This window comes from Mus caroli, chromosome 10 (genome assembly GCF_900094665.2).
Source record: "Mus caroli chromosome 10, CAROLI_EIJ_v1.1, whole genome shotgun sequence".
Lineage (NCBI taxonomy): Eukaryota > Metazoa > Chordata > Mammalia > Rodentia > Muridae > Mus > Mus caroli.
In genome coordinates, this window is record NC_034579.1 from 120,057,717 (window position 1) to 120,075,924 (window position 18,208).

At 52.3% G+C, this 18,208-nt stretch overlaps 1 protein-coding gene across 1 annotated transcript; it reads left to right on the top strand.

Annotated features, from left to right (window-relative positions):
• The first annotated feature begins 2,507 nt into the window (after positions 1-2,507).
• On the top strand, positions 2,508-17,691 carry Myo1a (myosin IA). Its single transcript, XM_021174181.1, has 27 exons — positions 2,508-2,707; positions 2,804-2,919; positions 3,162-3,256; positions 3,989-4,093; positions 4,292-4,338; positions 4,517-4,580; positions 4,771-4,869; positions 7,182-7,285; positions 7,406-7,553; positions 7,912-8,030; positions 8,118-8,204; positions 9,619-9,684; positions 9,797-9,901; positions 10,713-10,775; positions 10,963-11,163; positions 11,304-11,530; positions 11,862-12,062; positions 12,231-12,324; positions 12,612-12,761; positions 12,857-12,925; positions 13,278-13,352; positions 15,255-15,389; positions 15,986-16,092; positions 16,349-16,481; positions 16,584-16,736; positions 16,894-17,021; positions 17,344-17,691. The coding sequence occupies exons 1-27, from the start codon at positions 2,594-2,596 to the stop codon at positions 17,468-17,470; spliced, it is 3,132 nt and encodes a 1,043-aa protein (XP_021029840.1). The 5' UTR covers positions 2,508-2,593; the 3' UTR covers positions 17,471-17,691.
• Positions 17,692-18,208: the final 517 nt, after the last annotated feature.

Consider the following 18,208-nt stretch of genomic DNA (forward strand, 5'->3'; position numbering starts at 1 on the left):
AAATTTGGTTTTATAAGCTTTTACCTGACTGGCAGAACCATTTTCTGCTAGGCTAAACCCAGGAAACATCACAGGGTCTTATTTGGTGTCTTACTGCTGAGACATTATTAAAATTAGAAGCCTCGGAATGTAGGCTGCAATCTTTCTAAGAAGATTGGGAAGTGTGTCTCGCTCATTGTCCCTGATGTGCCGGCTGTGGAAGTAGAGAACAGCTGTCACATGAGCTTGGTGTCTGCTTCTGTTCTTCACTGAAGAGAGCTTCTGTGTGGCCTAACTCACAGGGACGGGGTGGGGGTGGGGGTGGAGGGTGGTGTGCAGTGAAATGGTTGTCCAGGCAGATGTAAGGAGTCACAGCTCTGAAGTCAGTGTGTGGGTCGGTATGATGATGTGTCATTCGAGGGGAGGCAAGTGGACGGGATTTGGGATTTTGTCACTTAGCCCTCCAGGTGATCTGAGTGTACATACAGACACACACACACACACCCCTACACCTGAACAAGCCTGCTTCCACCCATGACAATATTTCTTTCTTGGAAAATCTTTTCCTTAGATACAAGTTCCATTCCTTGTGTTCTTATTTCCAAATACTTGGAACAGTGGGGCATGGACTCTTCTCTGTTGGAGCCCTCAGTCAAAGCCAGGCAGATAGGCTTCCCCTAAATGCAGGGAGTCTATGCTTCAGGAGCTTGTGAAGGGTTAAGGGAGCCACACCCTCAGCAGGAACAGCCCTGGACTTTGTGCTGAGCAGCCATCTCTCTGGCCTCTTCTGGCCTGAGTGGCACAGGGAGCCAGGGTGAGAGGAGCCAGCACAGAGGAAGGTCAGACTGAGGACGCCTGGCATCTTTGACACCATGGACAGCTCCTGTTAACTAAGCCGCTGCTCCATCCTTGGAATCTGTGGCTTATACCCTTCCCATCAGACTGAGACTTGCTCCCCACCTCCATTCTCCAAGGGGCACCGAAGTACGCCCTTGTTTCTACTGTTGGGTAAGTCCTGCCCTGCCCTGTCACCTTGGGGTGCTTCTCTGTCCTTCTGGGATCTGTTTCTTTTTTCCCTTTCTCACCTTCAGATAATCATATTTTTACTCCTCTCAATTCAAACTCAAAGCTGTGTTCTTATACCCTACCTTTGCTTCACACCCTTCCCTGCCAGGTTGCTTCAAAGACTCTGTGTGTGTGTGTGTGTGTGTGTGTGTGTGTGTACTCTCGAGTGTGCATGCATGTGATGTGTGTGTACACGCACATGCAGGTGGGAGAGACAGAGGCAGACAAAGACTGGATCTTACTTTGTACTTCAGGCTGGTCTGTGGTTCATTGTGCAGCCCAGGTTGATCTCAAACTTATGGCAATCCTCCTGCCTTGGCCTCCTGGATCTTGTGATTACAGGCATAAGCCACCTCGAATGGCTACTTGCCTTTAATCTGAGAAATATGGGCTAATAGTAGTATCCACTTCGTGGGCTATTTTAACTGTCAAGTTACAGTGTTTAGAGCTCTGTCTGTCCTGTGATGAACACTGCGTGTTTTCTAGAGACGGCTATCATCAGTATTCATGTGGTGCCCTAGGTATTTAGAAGTTACTGGAGCTTGGGGAAAACAAAATGAAGGAGAAGGAAGCCTGGATGGCTTCCTTGCCCTGTATGCTGTTCTCGTTCTTCCCCTAGGTTCAGAGAAGCCAGAGAGTGAGGGAATGCGTTGTACTCCTTCTAGGGAGTGGCACTGACCATTGTACTACTTCTGCTGCCCCGCCCACTCAGTCTGCTTGAGGAGAGCTTTTTATTTCCTGCAGGAACACCTGCTACATGCTTGCAGCATGTGGCCCAGCCCAGCTCTCCCCGCCCCCCCCCCAACCCCCAGAGTCCTCCCTGGAGCACTCTCCTTCCCCACTCCCACCAGCTACTAAAAAATGGGGTGTGTCTCTTTGGGCAAAGTCCATGCCAGAAGATGATAGGTATGGTATAAACTGTGAAGATTTTACTACTAAAGACGGAAGCAGGAGAGATAACGAGAGACCTGACAGTTGAGAAAGCCTACCCACTCCCATTTTCCACGGGCAGCTCTGACCTTTTGTTTACATTGCTGAGCTCATCACTTTATCCAACAACATCTAAAAATGAAGTCACTGTGGTAATGGCAAGAAAGAGAGACCTCTGGGAGATGGGCATTGTAGAGGGATTAGGTGACTGAGACAGGGGTTGCATACAAGCACTGGGGCAAGGAGCCAGAGAGAGCGCCCCCCTCAGGAGGGAGGAGGGAGAGCACCTTGAATACCTGACTGCAGAACAAAGCTTGGCTCACCCTTCTTCCAGCCTTCTCCTTTAAGCACAATTCTGCTCCCCTTCCCCCAGGTGGGCAGACAGAGGTAGTCCTATCTGATGCCCATCTCACCCTCTACCCCGGATTACTCCACCTCCCTGGCTGGCCAGGTCGGTCCAGAGACCCTTCTAGCCAGAGGGGTCTCCTGTGGAGAGGAAGAAGAGGGCTCTCTTATAGGCCCTTATGCCTCCTTGCCCTCCCACCATGACTTAACTCTTAAGCTGAGCCATCAGCAGCAATTTACGGTGTTCACTCCTAGGATCCTCTAGCCTCTTGGCATGCCTCTCCTGGAAGGTCCCGTGGGGGTGGAAGACCTCATCCTCCTGGAGCCCCTAGATGAGGAGTCTCTGATCAAGAACCTCCAACTCCGTTATGAAAACAACGAGATTTATGTGAGCTTGCCATGGGAGCCAGGCTGTGGGGGTACCCAGGGGCTTCCAGTATTCCTCCTGCCAGGCTCATTTGTCTCACCCTCCTCCTGACCCCAGACGTACATTGGGAATGTGGTGATCTCGATGAACCCCTACCAGCAGCTTCCCATCTATGGACCAGAGTTCATTGCCAAATACCGGGACTATACTTTCTATGAGCTGAAGCCTCACATGTGAGTAAAGGGAACCAGAGGAGGGCTGACAAGTGTCCGTGAAGCATCGTCCTCTCCCCCTCCCCGGTCTTTCCCCAAAGGAGGTCCTCCAGCATCCCTCTTCCCCTGAGAATCCTTCCTAGACTCAGTTCTTGTCTGATCTGGACCACATGGGGAGGGTGGATGAACCCAGCGCTAAGGATTGGAAGATGCTGCCCTTGGGCTGGCCTCCCATTGACCACTGACCACTTCCTTCCCACAAGCTATGCTTTGGCAAATGTGGCCTACCAGTCACTGAAGGATCGGGACCGGGACCAGTGTATCCTCATCACAGGCGAGAGTGGAGCTGGCAAGACTGGTGAGGAGGCTCAAGGCTTGGGAGAGACCAGAGATGGTGTCTGGAGTCACCTCCTTATCTCTCCAAGCCAGGCCTGTCCCTGTCCTCTGTCCCCATTACTTCCTCTCTGGGTTTTCTTATTTTCTTTTTTAGGGTTTTTTACATTTTTCTGTCTATATGTATATGCCTGAGTGTGTGTATATATTTGCACCACAGACATGCGGGTGCCTGCAGAAGGCAAAAGAGGCTATCAGATTCTCTGGAACTGGAGTTGCAGGTGGTTTTGAGTCACCCAATGTGGGTGCTGGGAACTGAACCTAGGTCTTCTACAAGAGCATCAAGTAACACACGACAGTATTTGTGCATGCCTTTAGTCCCAGCACTCAGAAGGCAGCAGCAGGTGGATCTCTGAGTTTGAGGCCAGGCTGGTCTACAGAGCAAGTCCCAGGACAGCCAGGGCTATCCAGAGACAATGTGTCCAAAAACCAAGTGCACACGCACACACATACATTCACGTGCACACACACAGAGTAGCAAGTGTTCTTAACCACTCCAGCCCAGTCCCTCCTGTTTTTCTTACTGTTAGTGATGTGGTGTCAGAGCTAAATGGGATGGGAGTGAGCATGCCCTGGCTGGGGACTCTATGATAGTTAAAGAGGTAGAAGCGGTTGTGTCCTGGTCAAGGACTCTGATAGTTAACGGTGGGAGGGGGAGTGGGAGTGTCCTGACTCACTCAGAGCTTCTCCTACACAGAGGCGAGTAAGCTAGTGATGTCCTACGTGGCTGCTGTCTGTGGGAAAGGAGAGCAGGTGAACTCTGTGAAGGAGCAGCTGCTTCAGTCAAACCCAGTGCTGGAAGGTGAGCCGCTACTCTCTACTCTCTTCATCCCCAGAGTCCCTTAGCTTTAGTAGACCCTCTTCCAAAATCACCGGTTCCCTTCAGCATAAAAGCTACCATTGGTCAGCAGACCGGAAGAAGCTGTGCCCTCGGGTCTTTCCTCCTCTGGGCTCCAACTCTTGGGAGCTTCGGCCCCTCACTTTTTCTTTGCTTCCACAGCATTTGGCAATGCCAAGACCATCCGCAATAACAACTCCTCTCGATTTGTGAGTGACCACATCTGCCCGGGAGGAGTATGGGGCGGGGGTGGGGTTGGGGTGGGGTGGGCAGGAGGAATGCAGAGGTGGGACTGAAAGTAAGGAGGGCAGAACAAAGCCCTCCCACAGGTGTGTGCGCATGTGGGGGGAGAAAGACAGCCAAGGCTTTCTCCGTCTCTCCATGCAGGGAAAGTACATGGACATCGAGTTTGACTTCAAAGGGTCCCCCCTGGGCGGTGTCATCACCAACTGTATGTGTCCCCCTCCCATAAGCCTCACCAACACTCCCCACCTCTGTCCCTTTATGCCCATCTGCTTCTGCAGGCAAGGGGATTGTTGGGTTTCAGGAAACTCCCCAGCTCTTAGGAACTCTGGGGAATGGGAGGGATCTGCTGAGAGTCTCCTGGGCTTTCAGATGGATGCATCCTAACTCCCTCCCAGATCTGCTTGAGAAGTCCCGAGTGGTGAAACAACTCAAAGGGGAGAGGAATTTCCATATCTTCTATCAGCTGCTGGCTGGAGCAGACGCACAGCTGCTGAGTATGTGATCTTCCCGGGCACCCCCCCCATCCCTGCCCTTATCACCAGAGACCCTCTTTCTCCCGTCTCTCAAGCCACCTCACCATGTCTACTCCCTACATTTCCCACCCAGAGCCTTATGGCTCAGGGGTGAGAACTAGTCCCCTAGTGGCTCTGCTCTCTTCTTTGCTGGTTCAGGGTCAGAGATCGCCTTCCTTGTGTCCTTGCTGCCCTTGGCCCTATGCCCTGTCTGCTTCCTTTCTCTCCAAGCTAATATCAGGCCTGGGACATTCATTCCCAGCTACCTTCCTTCCTCCTTCACCTGAAGGGGTTCTGTTGACAGTTACAGAAAAGCGGGCAGGTTAGGTGAGCGTTTGAGAACTTCTAAGATCTTCAGCGACAGTGCCTGGGCTTATACGCCTACCTCACCTAGGGTCTTCCCTGGTTTTCTTTTTTTATTCTTCTTTTGTTTGTTGTTTTGTTTGTTGTGTATCCCTGGATGTCCTGGAACTAGCTCTGCAGACCAGGCTAGCCTTGAACTCACAGAGATCTGCCTGCCTTTGCTTCCCTAGTACTGGGATTAAAGGCACGTGTCACCACGGCCTGGTAGTATTCCGGTTTTCTTTTCTCAGACAGCTCTATAGAGCTTCTATCCACCCATCCATCCATCCACCATCTCCTGATTATGCATTGCGTTAGGACTGAGTGACAGCAGTGTACAATCAAAGAACCCACCCAGTGCTGTAGGGCTGGCAGGCGAGCGAGCAGACATGCTTCTGTGCATTATGGTTGGGGCCACTAAGCCTGTGCTGATAGCCATGGGAGTGGATAGCATGGATCTCCTTGACTGTTCTGTGAAAGAGTTCTCAGCAGCCTGAAAACTAGACTGGCCAGAGGTGGCTCTGGGTGGACACACTGAGGGTGTGGGGGCACTTGGCTCTCCTCTCAAAACTCTCCCCTCTAGTTGGGGGAATTAACTGTGTAGATTTCCAGCCCCTAAGGAGTGCTCCCCCCCCATACACACACAAACACACACACACACACACACACACACACACACACAAACACACACACACACTTTTTTTCTTTTTTCAACACAGGGTTTCTCTGTGTAGCCCTGGCTGTCCTGGAACTCACTCTGTAGACCAGACTGGCCTCAAACTCAGAAATCCTCCTGCCTCTGCCTCCCAAGTGCTGGGATTAAAGGCGTGCACCACCACTGCCCGGCAGGAACTGTCTTAGATTCCTTGTTATTCTGTGCTTGACTTTTGCGTAACTTTTTTCCTCCCACTCCTTGAAATCTTTGTGCTTCAGCAGACTGCTGCATAGGTCTTAGTCTCCCCTTCTTGGCTTAATGGCCTTAATGCTGTCCAATTTGTCTGACTCACAAGCACCATGCTTTTATTCTGGCTGGGTCCATGCCTGTTAGTTTTAAGTTGCGTCTGGGTGAATCTCCCTGGTTTCATTAGACCTGAGCTTTCTGATTCATTCTCTCTCCAGCTTTCCCTTCCTTAGTAAGTGCTGACTTCAGAATCTGTGTGCTAGAGGGAGCTGCCACTGAAATCATTTGAGGTTCACTACTCAGATTCTCTGATCATTTGCACAAAATATAATTGACATACATACCTCTGGTCTATGATCAGTCCAAGCCTTCCTGTCTTAGTAAACAGCTTGGGACAGTTCCTTGGTTCATTTATGAAAGTGAAAATAAAAACCCTGTCTTCCAGCCAGGTAACATGTCAGTGAGAAGCAATTCCAACACACAAATCATTCATTTTGGGGGAAGAAAGGAAGAAAAAAAATAAAAACCTAGCTCTTCTGACGCGAGCTGGGAGATTCTCACTTATCACAGGGGAACACGAGAAAGCCATTTAGCTCAGCAGCCAGCATTGGCGAAAACCTTCTGGGTGGGTGGGTGGGGGCAGCGTTAGGGTTGGGGAGCAGACTGCTATGTTGACACATCAGGGGACGGTGAAGCTGGGGGCACACATGTATGGTTTTTTTCTTCCCTCAGCTTCTTGCCAGAGCAGGAGAGAGGATTTGTTCAGTTGTTTTCATTGTTTAGAAAGAACCCTGAGGATGGAGATAAAAACCAGCAAGACTCTCGTGGAATTCTCTAACAGATACGAACACTGAACCCTAAAAAAAAAAAAAAAAAAAAAAAAAACACTTTAAAAATTCGTTTATCATTGTAGGAGTATGTTATCCCCAACCAAAGAAGGCAAGGGATGAACCTAAGTCATGACTGGGGGCAAGGGTCGTGAGGTGCCAGGCTGATGCATTCTAGAGAGCAGGTGCTAACATTTGGCCCTACCCTCTCTCTGTGCGCCCAGAGGCCCTAAAGCTTGAGGAGGACACGAGTGTATACGGCTACCTGAATGGGGAGGTGTCCAAGGTGAACGGTATGGACGACGCCTCCAACTTCAGGGCTGTGCAGGTGAGTGTCCAGCGTGGACAGGCTAGGGCCCTCAGGCCATCCTCTGAGCCTAGGACTTGTGAGTGGAGGCCTTGGGCCACAGCCCCACTAGCTCAGCTTGACTTTCGCTCTTTTTCCAAGGATGCAATGTCAGTGATTGGCTTCTCAGAGGAGGAAATTAGACAGGTGCTGGAGGTGACAGCCCTGGTGCTGAAGCTGGGGAACGTGAAGCTGACAGATGAGTTCCAGGCCAATGGGATCCCAGCCAGTGGCATCTGTGATGGGAAAGGTTGGTGCTATCTTCCCGGAGCCCACCATGAGTCTCCTACCCTCAGTCCAGTTTGTGAACCATGTCCAACATGACCAGCCTGGCCCGTAGCCGACTCCTGCGGCCTCCTCCAATGAGGCTCGCTGATCACTCTACTGAAGCACTTCAGAATGAGCTTCAGAAAACAAACTAGGCCTGAGACGTTCAGAACCTTAGCTGAATCTGCTGAGACATGGGGGAAATCTGATCTGCAGTTTGCCCAACTCCTCCTGGGTCAACTGCAGTGACTTCCCCAGCTTTGATGGTCAACCCTTCCTCCACTGAGATGAGCCTCGCCCCCCCCCCACCCCCTGCCCACTGTACTTCTCTGTCCCCCTAGGTATTCAGGAGATTGGGGAGATGATGGGCTTGAACTCTGCGGAACTAGAGAGAGCTCTGTGCTCAAGAACTATGGAGACAGGCAAAGAGAAGGTGGTCACGGTGCTGAATGTCACACAGGTAAGAGCCCTCCTGAAAGAGCTGACTTTGAGACCGTTCTGTGGCCGCCACAGTAATGAGACTGTGCCCCCCTCCCTCCCGCCCCAGGCTCTATATGCTCGGGATGCCCTGGCGAAGAATATTTACAGCCGCCTCTTTGACTGGATAGTGAATCGCATCAACGAGAGCATCAAGGTAAGGAAGTGGACTGGCTTAATCAGAGAGCTTTCCCAAGGCCCGCTTCACCTTCTCGCTCTGGCTGCTCTCTGACATGCCTGGTAGGACAGTCATGAAGAGGGAGGCAGGCACAGCTCCTTCTAGGAGTTCGAGTCCCTCTGTCTGATCCAGTTATTCACTGGTCTTTCACCTTCTCAGAGAGACTGAGGCTCGGGCTCCTGATTTGGCAACAGCCACTAATGCCTGTGAATGTCTGCCTGCTTCACAGCGCTTACTGCAGAACAGAATGCACATGGTTGCCGTATGATTCCGCAGTCCGCACCTTGGCATATATTCAAGAGAATGCTGCACACAAACATTTGTAGAAATGTTATGCATGATAGACAAAACAAACAAACAAACAACACAAAACAAAACAAACAAAGGTGCTGGGGGAACAGGAAGCTCTGGCCAACTTGAGCTGAATAGTGATTCCCAGGCCATCCTGGGCTCTGTGAGATCCTGACTCTACAAACTGATACAAAGTGAGTGAATACATAACTAAATTATTAATAGTAAAAAAATGGAAGTGACCCATGTTCATCAGATTACAACTAGATAAACAAAATGTAATCTATCTCTGTAGCTGTGTCATCCCGCCGTAAAAAGGAACAGAGCGCTGGTGAGGTGGCTCAGCAGTTAATAAATGAATATTTATTTATGGCTTTGGTGTGGGAGGAAACAAACAGGGTCTCTCTTGTGCTAAGCGTGGCTTCACTACTGAGCTACAGTAAAACTGTTGCTGCTCAGTCACTTATGTGTTGTCTGTGCAGAAGGCACGCAGAAAGGCCCCAGGGTTAGGTGAGACTTAGATCTTGGCTGGTGTAAATGTTTTTTTTCTTCTAAGGTTTGAATTTTTTCTCCTCTCCACACTGGAACTAATCAGATGATGTAATAAATGGCATGGGATTTTCTTTTACAAAATGTTAAAATGTAAGGGATGGCCAAAACCTGTGTGTGGGTCGAGACAACAGCCCATTCACAGGGGTTTCCTAAGACCACTGGAAAACACAGACATCTACATTATAATCCATAACTAGCAAAATTACACTTATGAAGTAGCAATGAGCATAACTGTGAGGGTGGGGGTCACTACGGCGCGAGGAACCGTGTTAAAGGGTCGCTGCATTAGGAGTGTGAGAAACACAGTCCTAAGAGCATCTTAATGCCTTCCTCGTGCATATTATGGGGAGCACTGTGGAATCTGTTTGTATCTTCCCTCTTTTCCTTGGCTTGCCCTGCAGTGAGCGCAGGGTGAAGAAGGGAGACACCGAAGCTCCCCTCCAGCTTGGTCGAGCATACTATAATTCTGTTTGTTCCCACTCTAATCCCAGCTAACTAACTGGTTCACACAGTGAGCCATTCCTCATACTTGCCCCTCCCTCTCCTTCAGGTGGGCACTGGGGAGAAGAGGAAGGTTATGGGGGTCCTGGATATCTACGGCTTTGAGATATTGGAGGTGAGAAAGCACCAGACAACCTCAGTGTCCTGCGTCCCCGTCTAGGGGGACAGGCTCACGGTGGGTGGGTGGGGGAGGAGGACCTGAAGTGAGCCCCCCTCCTTACATGCAGGATAACAGCTTTGAGCAGTTCGTGATCAACTACTGCAATGAGAAGCTACAGCAGGTGTTCATAGAACTGACCCTGAAGGAAGAACAGGAGGAATACAAGAGAGAAGTGAGCGCGGGGGCCCTTCTCGCCCTGCTAAGGACTTCCAGATGCATGCCTTTCTCCTGGATCACAATTTCCCTCTAATTGTCCCCAGATGGGAACACAAGGACAAAATGTCTCCCTCTCACAGCTGAGCATTCAGCAGTACTGAGTTACCCCAACCTGCCCTGTCCCCAGCCTTGCACTCCAGGCTAGCCCAGACCGGGGACAGATGGACAGAAGGGTGTTTGTGTCCTGACAAGAGCAAAGTGACAGCTATGCTTGGCCGGTGACAGACAGAGACAGATTGAGAAGGGACATTTCCCCTGGGCTTGGCACCCTCCACAACCCCCGTCTCTATCTAACATGTCAGACTCTGTTGCCTTCCCCGGCGCTGGGTCCGTCGTCAGAGCAGCAGCATCCAGATTTGCTCATCAGCGGTGCCCTGCAGCTCCCAAGCCTCACACCCTTTCTCTGACTCAGTGTAAACCCCTGTGTCCCATGGCTAGGTGTTAGAAAAGCTCTCTGATTAAGCCAGTCCACTTCCAAGTGTGAGCGGCCGAGTGTCTCACAAACCCTGTGAGTTCAAGAACTGGCCTCCACAGCAGGGCTTCAGGCAACATGGCTGCAAATAAAAAAAGCTGTGACATGGCTTTTTTTTTTCCTTCCTCCATCAACTTGGGAGGGATGAGTTGTAAACTGAATGACGCTAAGACCTTTCTGAGTGAGAGGCCTTTCTACAGTTCCTTTGTAGGATAGGCTAAGGGAGTCTGGGTCTGGTGGGCTCTTTAAAGATGTCCTGGGACTTGTTTCTGTAACTGATGTCTCCCTGGGCCAGGGCATACCGTGGACAAAGGTGGAATACTTTGACAACAGCATCATCTGTAACCTCATTGAACATGTGAGCGCTGTTCTCTCACCCTGGGGACCGCCCTATCCAGACTGCCTGAGAATCCCCACCCCACCCCACCCCCCAGTTTTCCTCCCTCCCTCTCTCTCCTTTCAAGAGGGAAAGGGATTCGAGTGGGTTGAGGAAACATTGTGAAGGACCAGGTCAAGGTTACATGGACTCTGTTCCCTTGGCCTAGAGTCAGCGAGGTATCCTGGCCATGCTGGACGAGGAGTGCCTGAGACCCGGGGTGGTTAGTGACTCCACCTTCTTAGCGAAGCTGAACCAGCTCTTCTCTAAGCACAGTCACTACGAGAGTAAAGTCTCCCAGAATGCCCAGCGCCAGTACGACCGCACCATGGGCCTCAGCTGCTTCCGCATCAGCCACTACGCGGGCAAGGTGATGTGGTGGGGCTTCGTGGGAGCCACGGGCAGTGGCCGGTATGGAAATGAGACCTGAGATACTTCTCAGTGAAACTGGTGGGTCTGAGTGCCAGAAGGTAGCCGTGGGGGTCTGAACCCACATCCGCTCCTCTGCAGGTGACCTACAACGTGACCGGCTTCATCGACAAGAATAATGACCTACTCTTCCGAGACCTATCCCAGACAATGTGGAAGGCCCAGCATCCCCTCCTGAGGTCCTTGTTCCCAGAGGGGAACCCCAAGGAAGCGTCTCTCAAACGACCCCCGACTGCCGGGACCCAGTTTAAGAATTCGGTCGCCGTACTCATGAAGAACCTGTATTCTAAGAACCCCAACTACATCAGGTGAAAAGTTGGACACACCGTGAACGTCCGTCCTCCATGTGGACTGGGGGCGGTGCACGGTGGAGCATGTCCATGTTGGGGAGTCTTTGGAACAGGGTTTTTAGAGGCTCTGTCCTCCGGGAAAACAGGACCAGATGAGGAGTTGAGCATCCAGTGGCTGACAGAGTGGCATCAGAGGAGAGTGAGACTGGAAGGCTAGAGGGTCTCCTTTCACTTCTGTTGAGATGTCCACCTCTGGGAGTTGTGGGAAGTAGGCATGTGGAGATCAGAGCCGTTCCACTGGCAAGGTGTCCACTCCTGAGCCTCCTGTGTTCCCCGACTTCCTGACCAGGTGCATAAAGCCCAATGACCAGCAGCAGAAAGGCAGGTTCACCTCAGAGATGGTTACGGTCCAGGCTCGATACCTGGGGCTGCTGGAGAATGTTCGGGTGCGCAGGGCTGGCTATGCCTTCCGCCAGGGCTATAAGCCTTTCCTGGAAAGGTACCGATTGCTGAGCCGGAGCACCTGGCCTCGCTGGAATGGGGATGATCGGTAAGACCCAGCAGGGAGAAGGGACTGAACAAATCTGCTGAAGCAGATGGATGGGTTCTTGGGGGAAATGACGTTTCTCTTCAACAGGGCTGCAGAGGGATAAGGGGGATGTGGAGAGGACTCTGCCCTGACACACCCTTCTGCAGCTCTCCCCATCTGCCTCTGTAGGGAAGGTGTGGAGAAGGTCCTTGGGTCTCTGACTTTGTCATCAGAGGAGCTGGCCTATGGGAAGACAAAGATCTTCATCAGAAGCCCCAAAACCGTGAGTCACGACGTGTGTTGCTGCATGTGGTGGGGGTGGAATGTGGAGCTTCAATAAGCTCACCTGAGAAAGAGGAAGGCAGCATTCAATAAAGGACTGGATGGTGCCTGAGGAAGGGCGCCACCCTGGGAACTGAGTGCTGGACATTGTCCACCCTAAGTTAGGGGCTCACTGTAAGCCTGCTAGAGTAGACACTGACCATGGAAGGTGTTCGCTGGGAAGCCTGTAGTGGGGTGCATTCAATGTAGTGCAAGCGAGAACAAGCCCCTCTCCCCCTGTCCCCCCAGCTTTTCTACCTGGAAGAACAAAGGCGCCTGAGGCTTCAGCAGCTGGCCACCCTCATACAGAAGGTCTACCGCGGCTGGCGCTGTCGGACCCACTACCAGCAGATGCGGAAGAGCCAGATCCTCATCTCAGCTTGGTTTCGGGGCAACAAGGTGCTCCCACTTCCTAAGCACCACGTCAGCCACCACCCCTGTTGCTGGGCACACGAGTGGCTTTCCCTAACCGTGCCCATGTGTGCTCCCTACAGCAAAAGAAGCACTATGGGAAGATACGGTCGTCAGTGCTGCTGATCCAGGCTTTCGTGAGAGGCTGGAGGGTAAGGGAAGGCAGCAGGATCCTTGCCCACACAAGGCTTTGGCCGGGTTAGCCCCCGTGCCATGCCACGAGAAAAGGCCTCCCAGGGCCACTCTGGGACACTGGGACCATCCCCCCTGCTCTGGCTAGGGGTGCACATCCAGGAGACCAGCCTGTAGGTCTGGGGGTGCTTCTGCCCTTAGCTGTGGGCGGCTTCATATCGTTTCCCAGTTATAATCTCAGCCCTTTGTTATTTGTTTGTTTGTTTGTTTGTTTGTTTGTTTTTCTGACTCTGTACTTTGGTTGAAAACAAAATAGCAGAACCTCTCCTAGGCTGTCTTCATGCTGACTTCTTCCTCACACATCCCCGCTAGGCCCGCAAGAACTATCGAAAATACTTCCGGTCAGGTGCTGCCCTCACCTTGGCAAATTTTATCTACCAGAGCATGGTAAGTGGGGTTAAGGTGGGGGTGGGGCAGAGGAGTTGGGGCCATCTTGGGGGAGGAGGGGGTGGGGTGGGGCAGAGGAGTTGGGGTCATCTTTGAGGAGGGAGGGTGGGGGAGGGCAGAGGAGTTGGGGCCGTCTTGGGGGAGTGGGGTGGTTTTGAGCTTTCCTTGGAGCTTCTTCACTCCATGGGAGCAAACTCTGTTGTCTGTGGCTGGAGTCACATCAGACATCGCTTAGCTCAGGGAGATGCTGTCTGCGTCCTGTGTTGAGGAGTACACCTGAGCCTTAGTCACAGACTTGGCGAGAGACCGGCCGGGTCTAGCCTTCTTAAGAAGTGGACTGAGGACAGGCAAGATTAACTAGCCTAGCCATTTTGAGGTGGAAGGAGTCATATCTTCCTCCTGTCTCCTCTGAAGCCCCAGGCAAGTGAGGAGGGCATCTCTGGAAGGAACTGACAGAAGGAGGCCTCCAGCTGTGGGTGGCTTCCGGCAGGATGTCTGCCAGAGAGTGGCGGCACTTCTGAGAGGATATTGGGAAAGCCACAGGGAGACAGGACCCCAGTGAAGCATTGGGAAAGGCCAGACAGGAGGGGACATGGTGGCATTAGCCCCAGGGTGAGGACTGCAGGAAGGGGTAGCTGACCTCAAGTGACTGGATTTGTTAGTTCTTAGGACCCTCACCAGGAATGCTCAGTTGATCATGAAGTGCCCTCCTTTGGAACTCCTGTGTGTCATCCTAAAGCCTGGGCTGTGTGGCTAGGGACGAGTGGGAGCTCTGAAGCTGAGGCCTTGTGGTACCCTCTGCCCCTGGCCCCATGCTACCCTGGCCTGTTGGGCTGGCTCCACCGTGTCCTGTCCCACCCCACTAGACACCTGAGGCCTGCTATCTGGTTTTGCTCTTATCTCCCTTCTTTCAACATTCCTTTCACCTGCTGAATGTCAACCCAGGAGCCGTGTGGTTCAATAAATCACACTCCAAGAATTCCGCTGAATGTCAACCCAGGAGCCGTGTGGTTCAATAAATCACACTCCAAGAATTCCGGTCACAGACTCTGTCAGTGCTGCTGGCACTTGGCCGTGGGCCTTAGCCATGGTGCCTCTTCTGGACACTGACAAGGTGCCACACTATCTGTGCTCAGCTCTAAGGCGTCTAACAACGCTGGTCTGCAGGCCCTCCACTTCCCCCAGTTAGGTTAAAAAGCGAAGACTCGGGCCAGGTGTGGTGGGGCATGCCGTGGACAGCCCATGACTCTAGGATCGTCAGCTTAGACACTGACGATCTAGAGAAAGCAAGCACCCAGCAGCTTCTCACTGGCTGGGAGGATAATGTGGAAGATACTGGGGCATCTGGGGAGGCTTCAGGAATCCCTGTGGTCAGAGCTGAGCGATCAGATCAGCCAGGAGCAGGTGGAGTGCCATTAACCTTGAGGGTGCAAAGAAGAGATGGGGGCTGTGCCAAGGAACCTTGCTGGCTGGAATAGTGGGAGTCCAGGGGCTTCTGGTACATGACCCTGGGTTCCAAGTGGAGGGCTCTGAATGACTTTGAGGGTATCAGGCACCACAGATTTGTCTATCCAATAACCAACACACACACCAGCCCAACTGTAGGTCACTGTAAGAGAGGAGAGAAAGCCAGGGGACAGTATATAGAGACTAGCTTTGGGTTGGGAGTGCCCACCTCACTCCCTATGGTCAGCCCTCCTATCCCACTGCCTCCCACACTCCTAACTCCCATCCCCGGAGCACAGTGCACACCCACAGAGACCCAGGAGGCAAGTCTGTCCCGCCTCCTTAGCTCTGCTTCCCCCTCTCACCAGGGCACTGTCCTTTTGAGCTGCAGGGCCCCAGGCCTGCCGGGGCGGATCTTCTCAGGTTTCCATTCCTAACACTCTGCCTTCAACCCAGACACAGAAATTCCTCTTGAATCTGAAGAAGAATTTGCCATCCACCAAAGTGTTGGACAACACATGGCCAGCCGCTCCTTACAGGTGCTTCAACACAGCCAATCAGGAGCTGCAGCGCCTCTTCTACCAGTGGAAGGTGGAGTTTTCGAGGCCCCTCCCGTCTCTCTTGTGCCCCCCCCCTCTTATTTTTCCTCCCGATTCATTTTTTCGTTAGTGTGGTAAAATATACATAAATTACGTTCCATTTCTAAGTGTTGGAACTTTGGCAACAAGAATATCCAGGTTGGTGCAAGGTCACTCCACCACCCACTCTGCTCTTTGTTCCTTGGTCCTGACCTCTTTCTCCATAACCTATAATCTACTTTCTGTTTCAATGAAGCTCACCACTGTAGGAAACTTCTGCAAGTGGGAACCACATAACATTCGTGACTAAGTTCACGGTCACGCTATAATGCCATCCATTCTTCATTCAGAAAATACTGTGGGATGACCACTTAGGCTAAGCCTGGTCCTGTGTGCTGGCAATGTGCTCTCACGGCGCTTGTATTCACTGGTGTCTACTCTCCCCTCAATACCTCACTTCCCTCCGTGTCCCACACTACTCCTCCAGGCCCTTTCCTGTGTCCTTGTCATTTTCCCTCCAGCTCTCTCCTCCCCTCCTGTCCTCCTGCCTCCTTTCCTCGCTCTTTCCCTGAAGATCGCCTCCACAATCTGAGATTTCTCTCCTCACAGTGCAAGAAGTTCCGAGACCAGCTGTCCCCGAAGCAGGTGCAGATACTGCGGGAAAAGCTCTGTGCCAGTGAACTGCTTAAGGGCAAGAAGGCTTCCTACCCCCAGAGGTGAGGGCCTCCAAATGCTGTAGCCATTTTTGTCACGTGGTACCTCTTAAGCTTGAACTCACAGCAAAGTTGCCTGGGAAGACTGGAGAATCCGAGCTGTGCCCTCCTTGATGGCGCGCATGCGTGCTCGCCGCACTGTAGTTCTCCTCTGATGGATTCTGGACCACATCTCTGGATCTCTAAAATAAGATGTGGTACAAGAGCAGGGCCCTCAGGAAGGGTTTGTTTACATGGTGCACCTCTCACCTGTCCTCAGTGTGCCTATCCCGTTCCGTGGTGATTACATCGGGCTGCAAGGGAACCCCAAGCTGCAGAGACTGAAGGGCAGGGAGGAGGGGCCTGTCCTGGTGGCAGACACCGTGAAGAAGGTCAACCGTGGAAATGGCAAGGTGAAGAACTACTGCAGCCCACAGAGGCCCACCTGTAGAAGCTTTGCCCAGTGGTGGGACTGGGTGACAGTGCCTGTCATCACTCTCCCATCTCCTCTCTAGACATCAGCACGGATTCTCCTCCTGACCAAGGGGCACGTGATTCTCACAGATGCGAAGAAGTCCCAGGCCCAGATTGTCATAGGACTGCAGGATGTGTCTGGGGTGTCAGTCACCAGCCTCCAGGACGGGCTCTTTAGCTTGCATCTGAGTGAGGTATTTGAGCCGCCTAGGTGGGGTCTCTGTGGAGTGGGCGTCCTGGGGCTGAGGTGGGCTGGATATGCTAGAACTAAATTTCTCACTATGGGTCTTTGACGTCCCTCAGGCTTCTGGGCAGCATTAATCTCTATTAATTTCCCCCCCTTTTCCTAAGATGTCATCGGCAGTCTCCAAGGGGGACATCCTGCTAGTGAGCGACCATGTGGTTGAACTGCTGACAAAAATGTACCAAGCAGTGTTGGATGCCACACAGAGGCAGCTTTCTGTCACTGTGACTGAGAAGTAAGGCCATGGGCTGGAGATGAGGGGCAGCTGGGGACAGGCGACCAGAATACTGGTCATTGTGACCGGGAAATTCGTGCACTCAGAAAGCGAGGCAGACAGAGCCAGGGCAGGGCCCAGGATTTGTCTCAGTGTTATCCGGGTTTCCTCCCCCCCCCCACCCGCACCCCCCCTCCCCACGGCTAGACTCAATGCACCAAGTTCTCTCAGGTTTTGAGTCATCAGATGGGTGGGGGTATAGTGTGTTTTTGCTCCAGGAAGAGGAGGCAGGCGCCGAGGACGGAGGTACTAGCCTGGGTTTCTCTGTCTCTTCTCCCTCCAGGTTCTCAGTGAGGTTCAAGGAGGGCAGTGTGGCTGTCAAGGTTATCCAGGGCCCCGAGGGGGGTGGGAACAGAAAACTGACTTGCAAGAAGAAGGGGAGTAATGCCATGGAGGTGACTGTGCGGTGAGGAGGTTGGGGCCTCCTGGAGGTGCAGTTTCTTCCTCTGGAGCAGAACTTTGTAGTGTCTCGCTCTTCTGACCATGAGGTGGGACTCAGAGATGAAGAACCCTTGAAGATGCCCTTTCTGTTCCCTGGACCTTTCTAGAATTCTTACCCAAATGCAACATCCTCCCAGCTTCAGCCCGTCTGCCCGTTAATAAATCGTTTCCTTCTTTCCTTGCTCAGATACATATGCGTGTTTATTTCTTCCATTCCTTGACTTTTACAGAGTTGTACTCGGACCCTCCACCCCCATTGCCCATGCCATGCGACCCTTATGCTCCCGGGAGCCAGATAATACAGACAATAAGGAAAAGAAGGAGAATTGTCTCTGGCCTCCTTGACCGGCTGAGCTCTGGCTGAGTTTAGAGACACTGGGGTGGGGGTGCAGAAGTCTGGGATAGGGCTCAGGTCGCAGGTGGCCAACAAGCTGATTCATTAAATGTGTCCCTGGAGGGACCACCCAAGGATGCCTTTCTTGGAGACAAGGCTTCTAAGAGATAAAGCCTGAAAAGAAGCCTAAGGCTTACAGGTTGCAGGCTGAGGCAAGCTGGGGTACACAGGGACAGTGCTCCCAGGATCTTCATCAGCCTCTGCCCCAGAGGTGGGCGACAGCACTCCCAGAAACCCTCTTCTCTCCATGCCCCACAGCTGGGACGCACAGCTGGCAGCCCCTGGCAGGGGTAGACCCTCAATTCAGACGTGC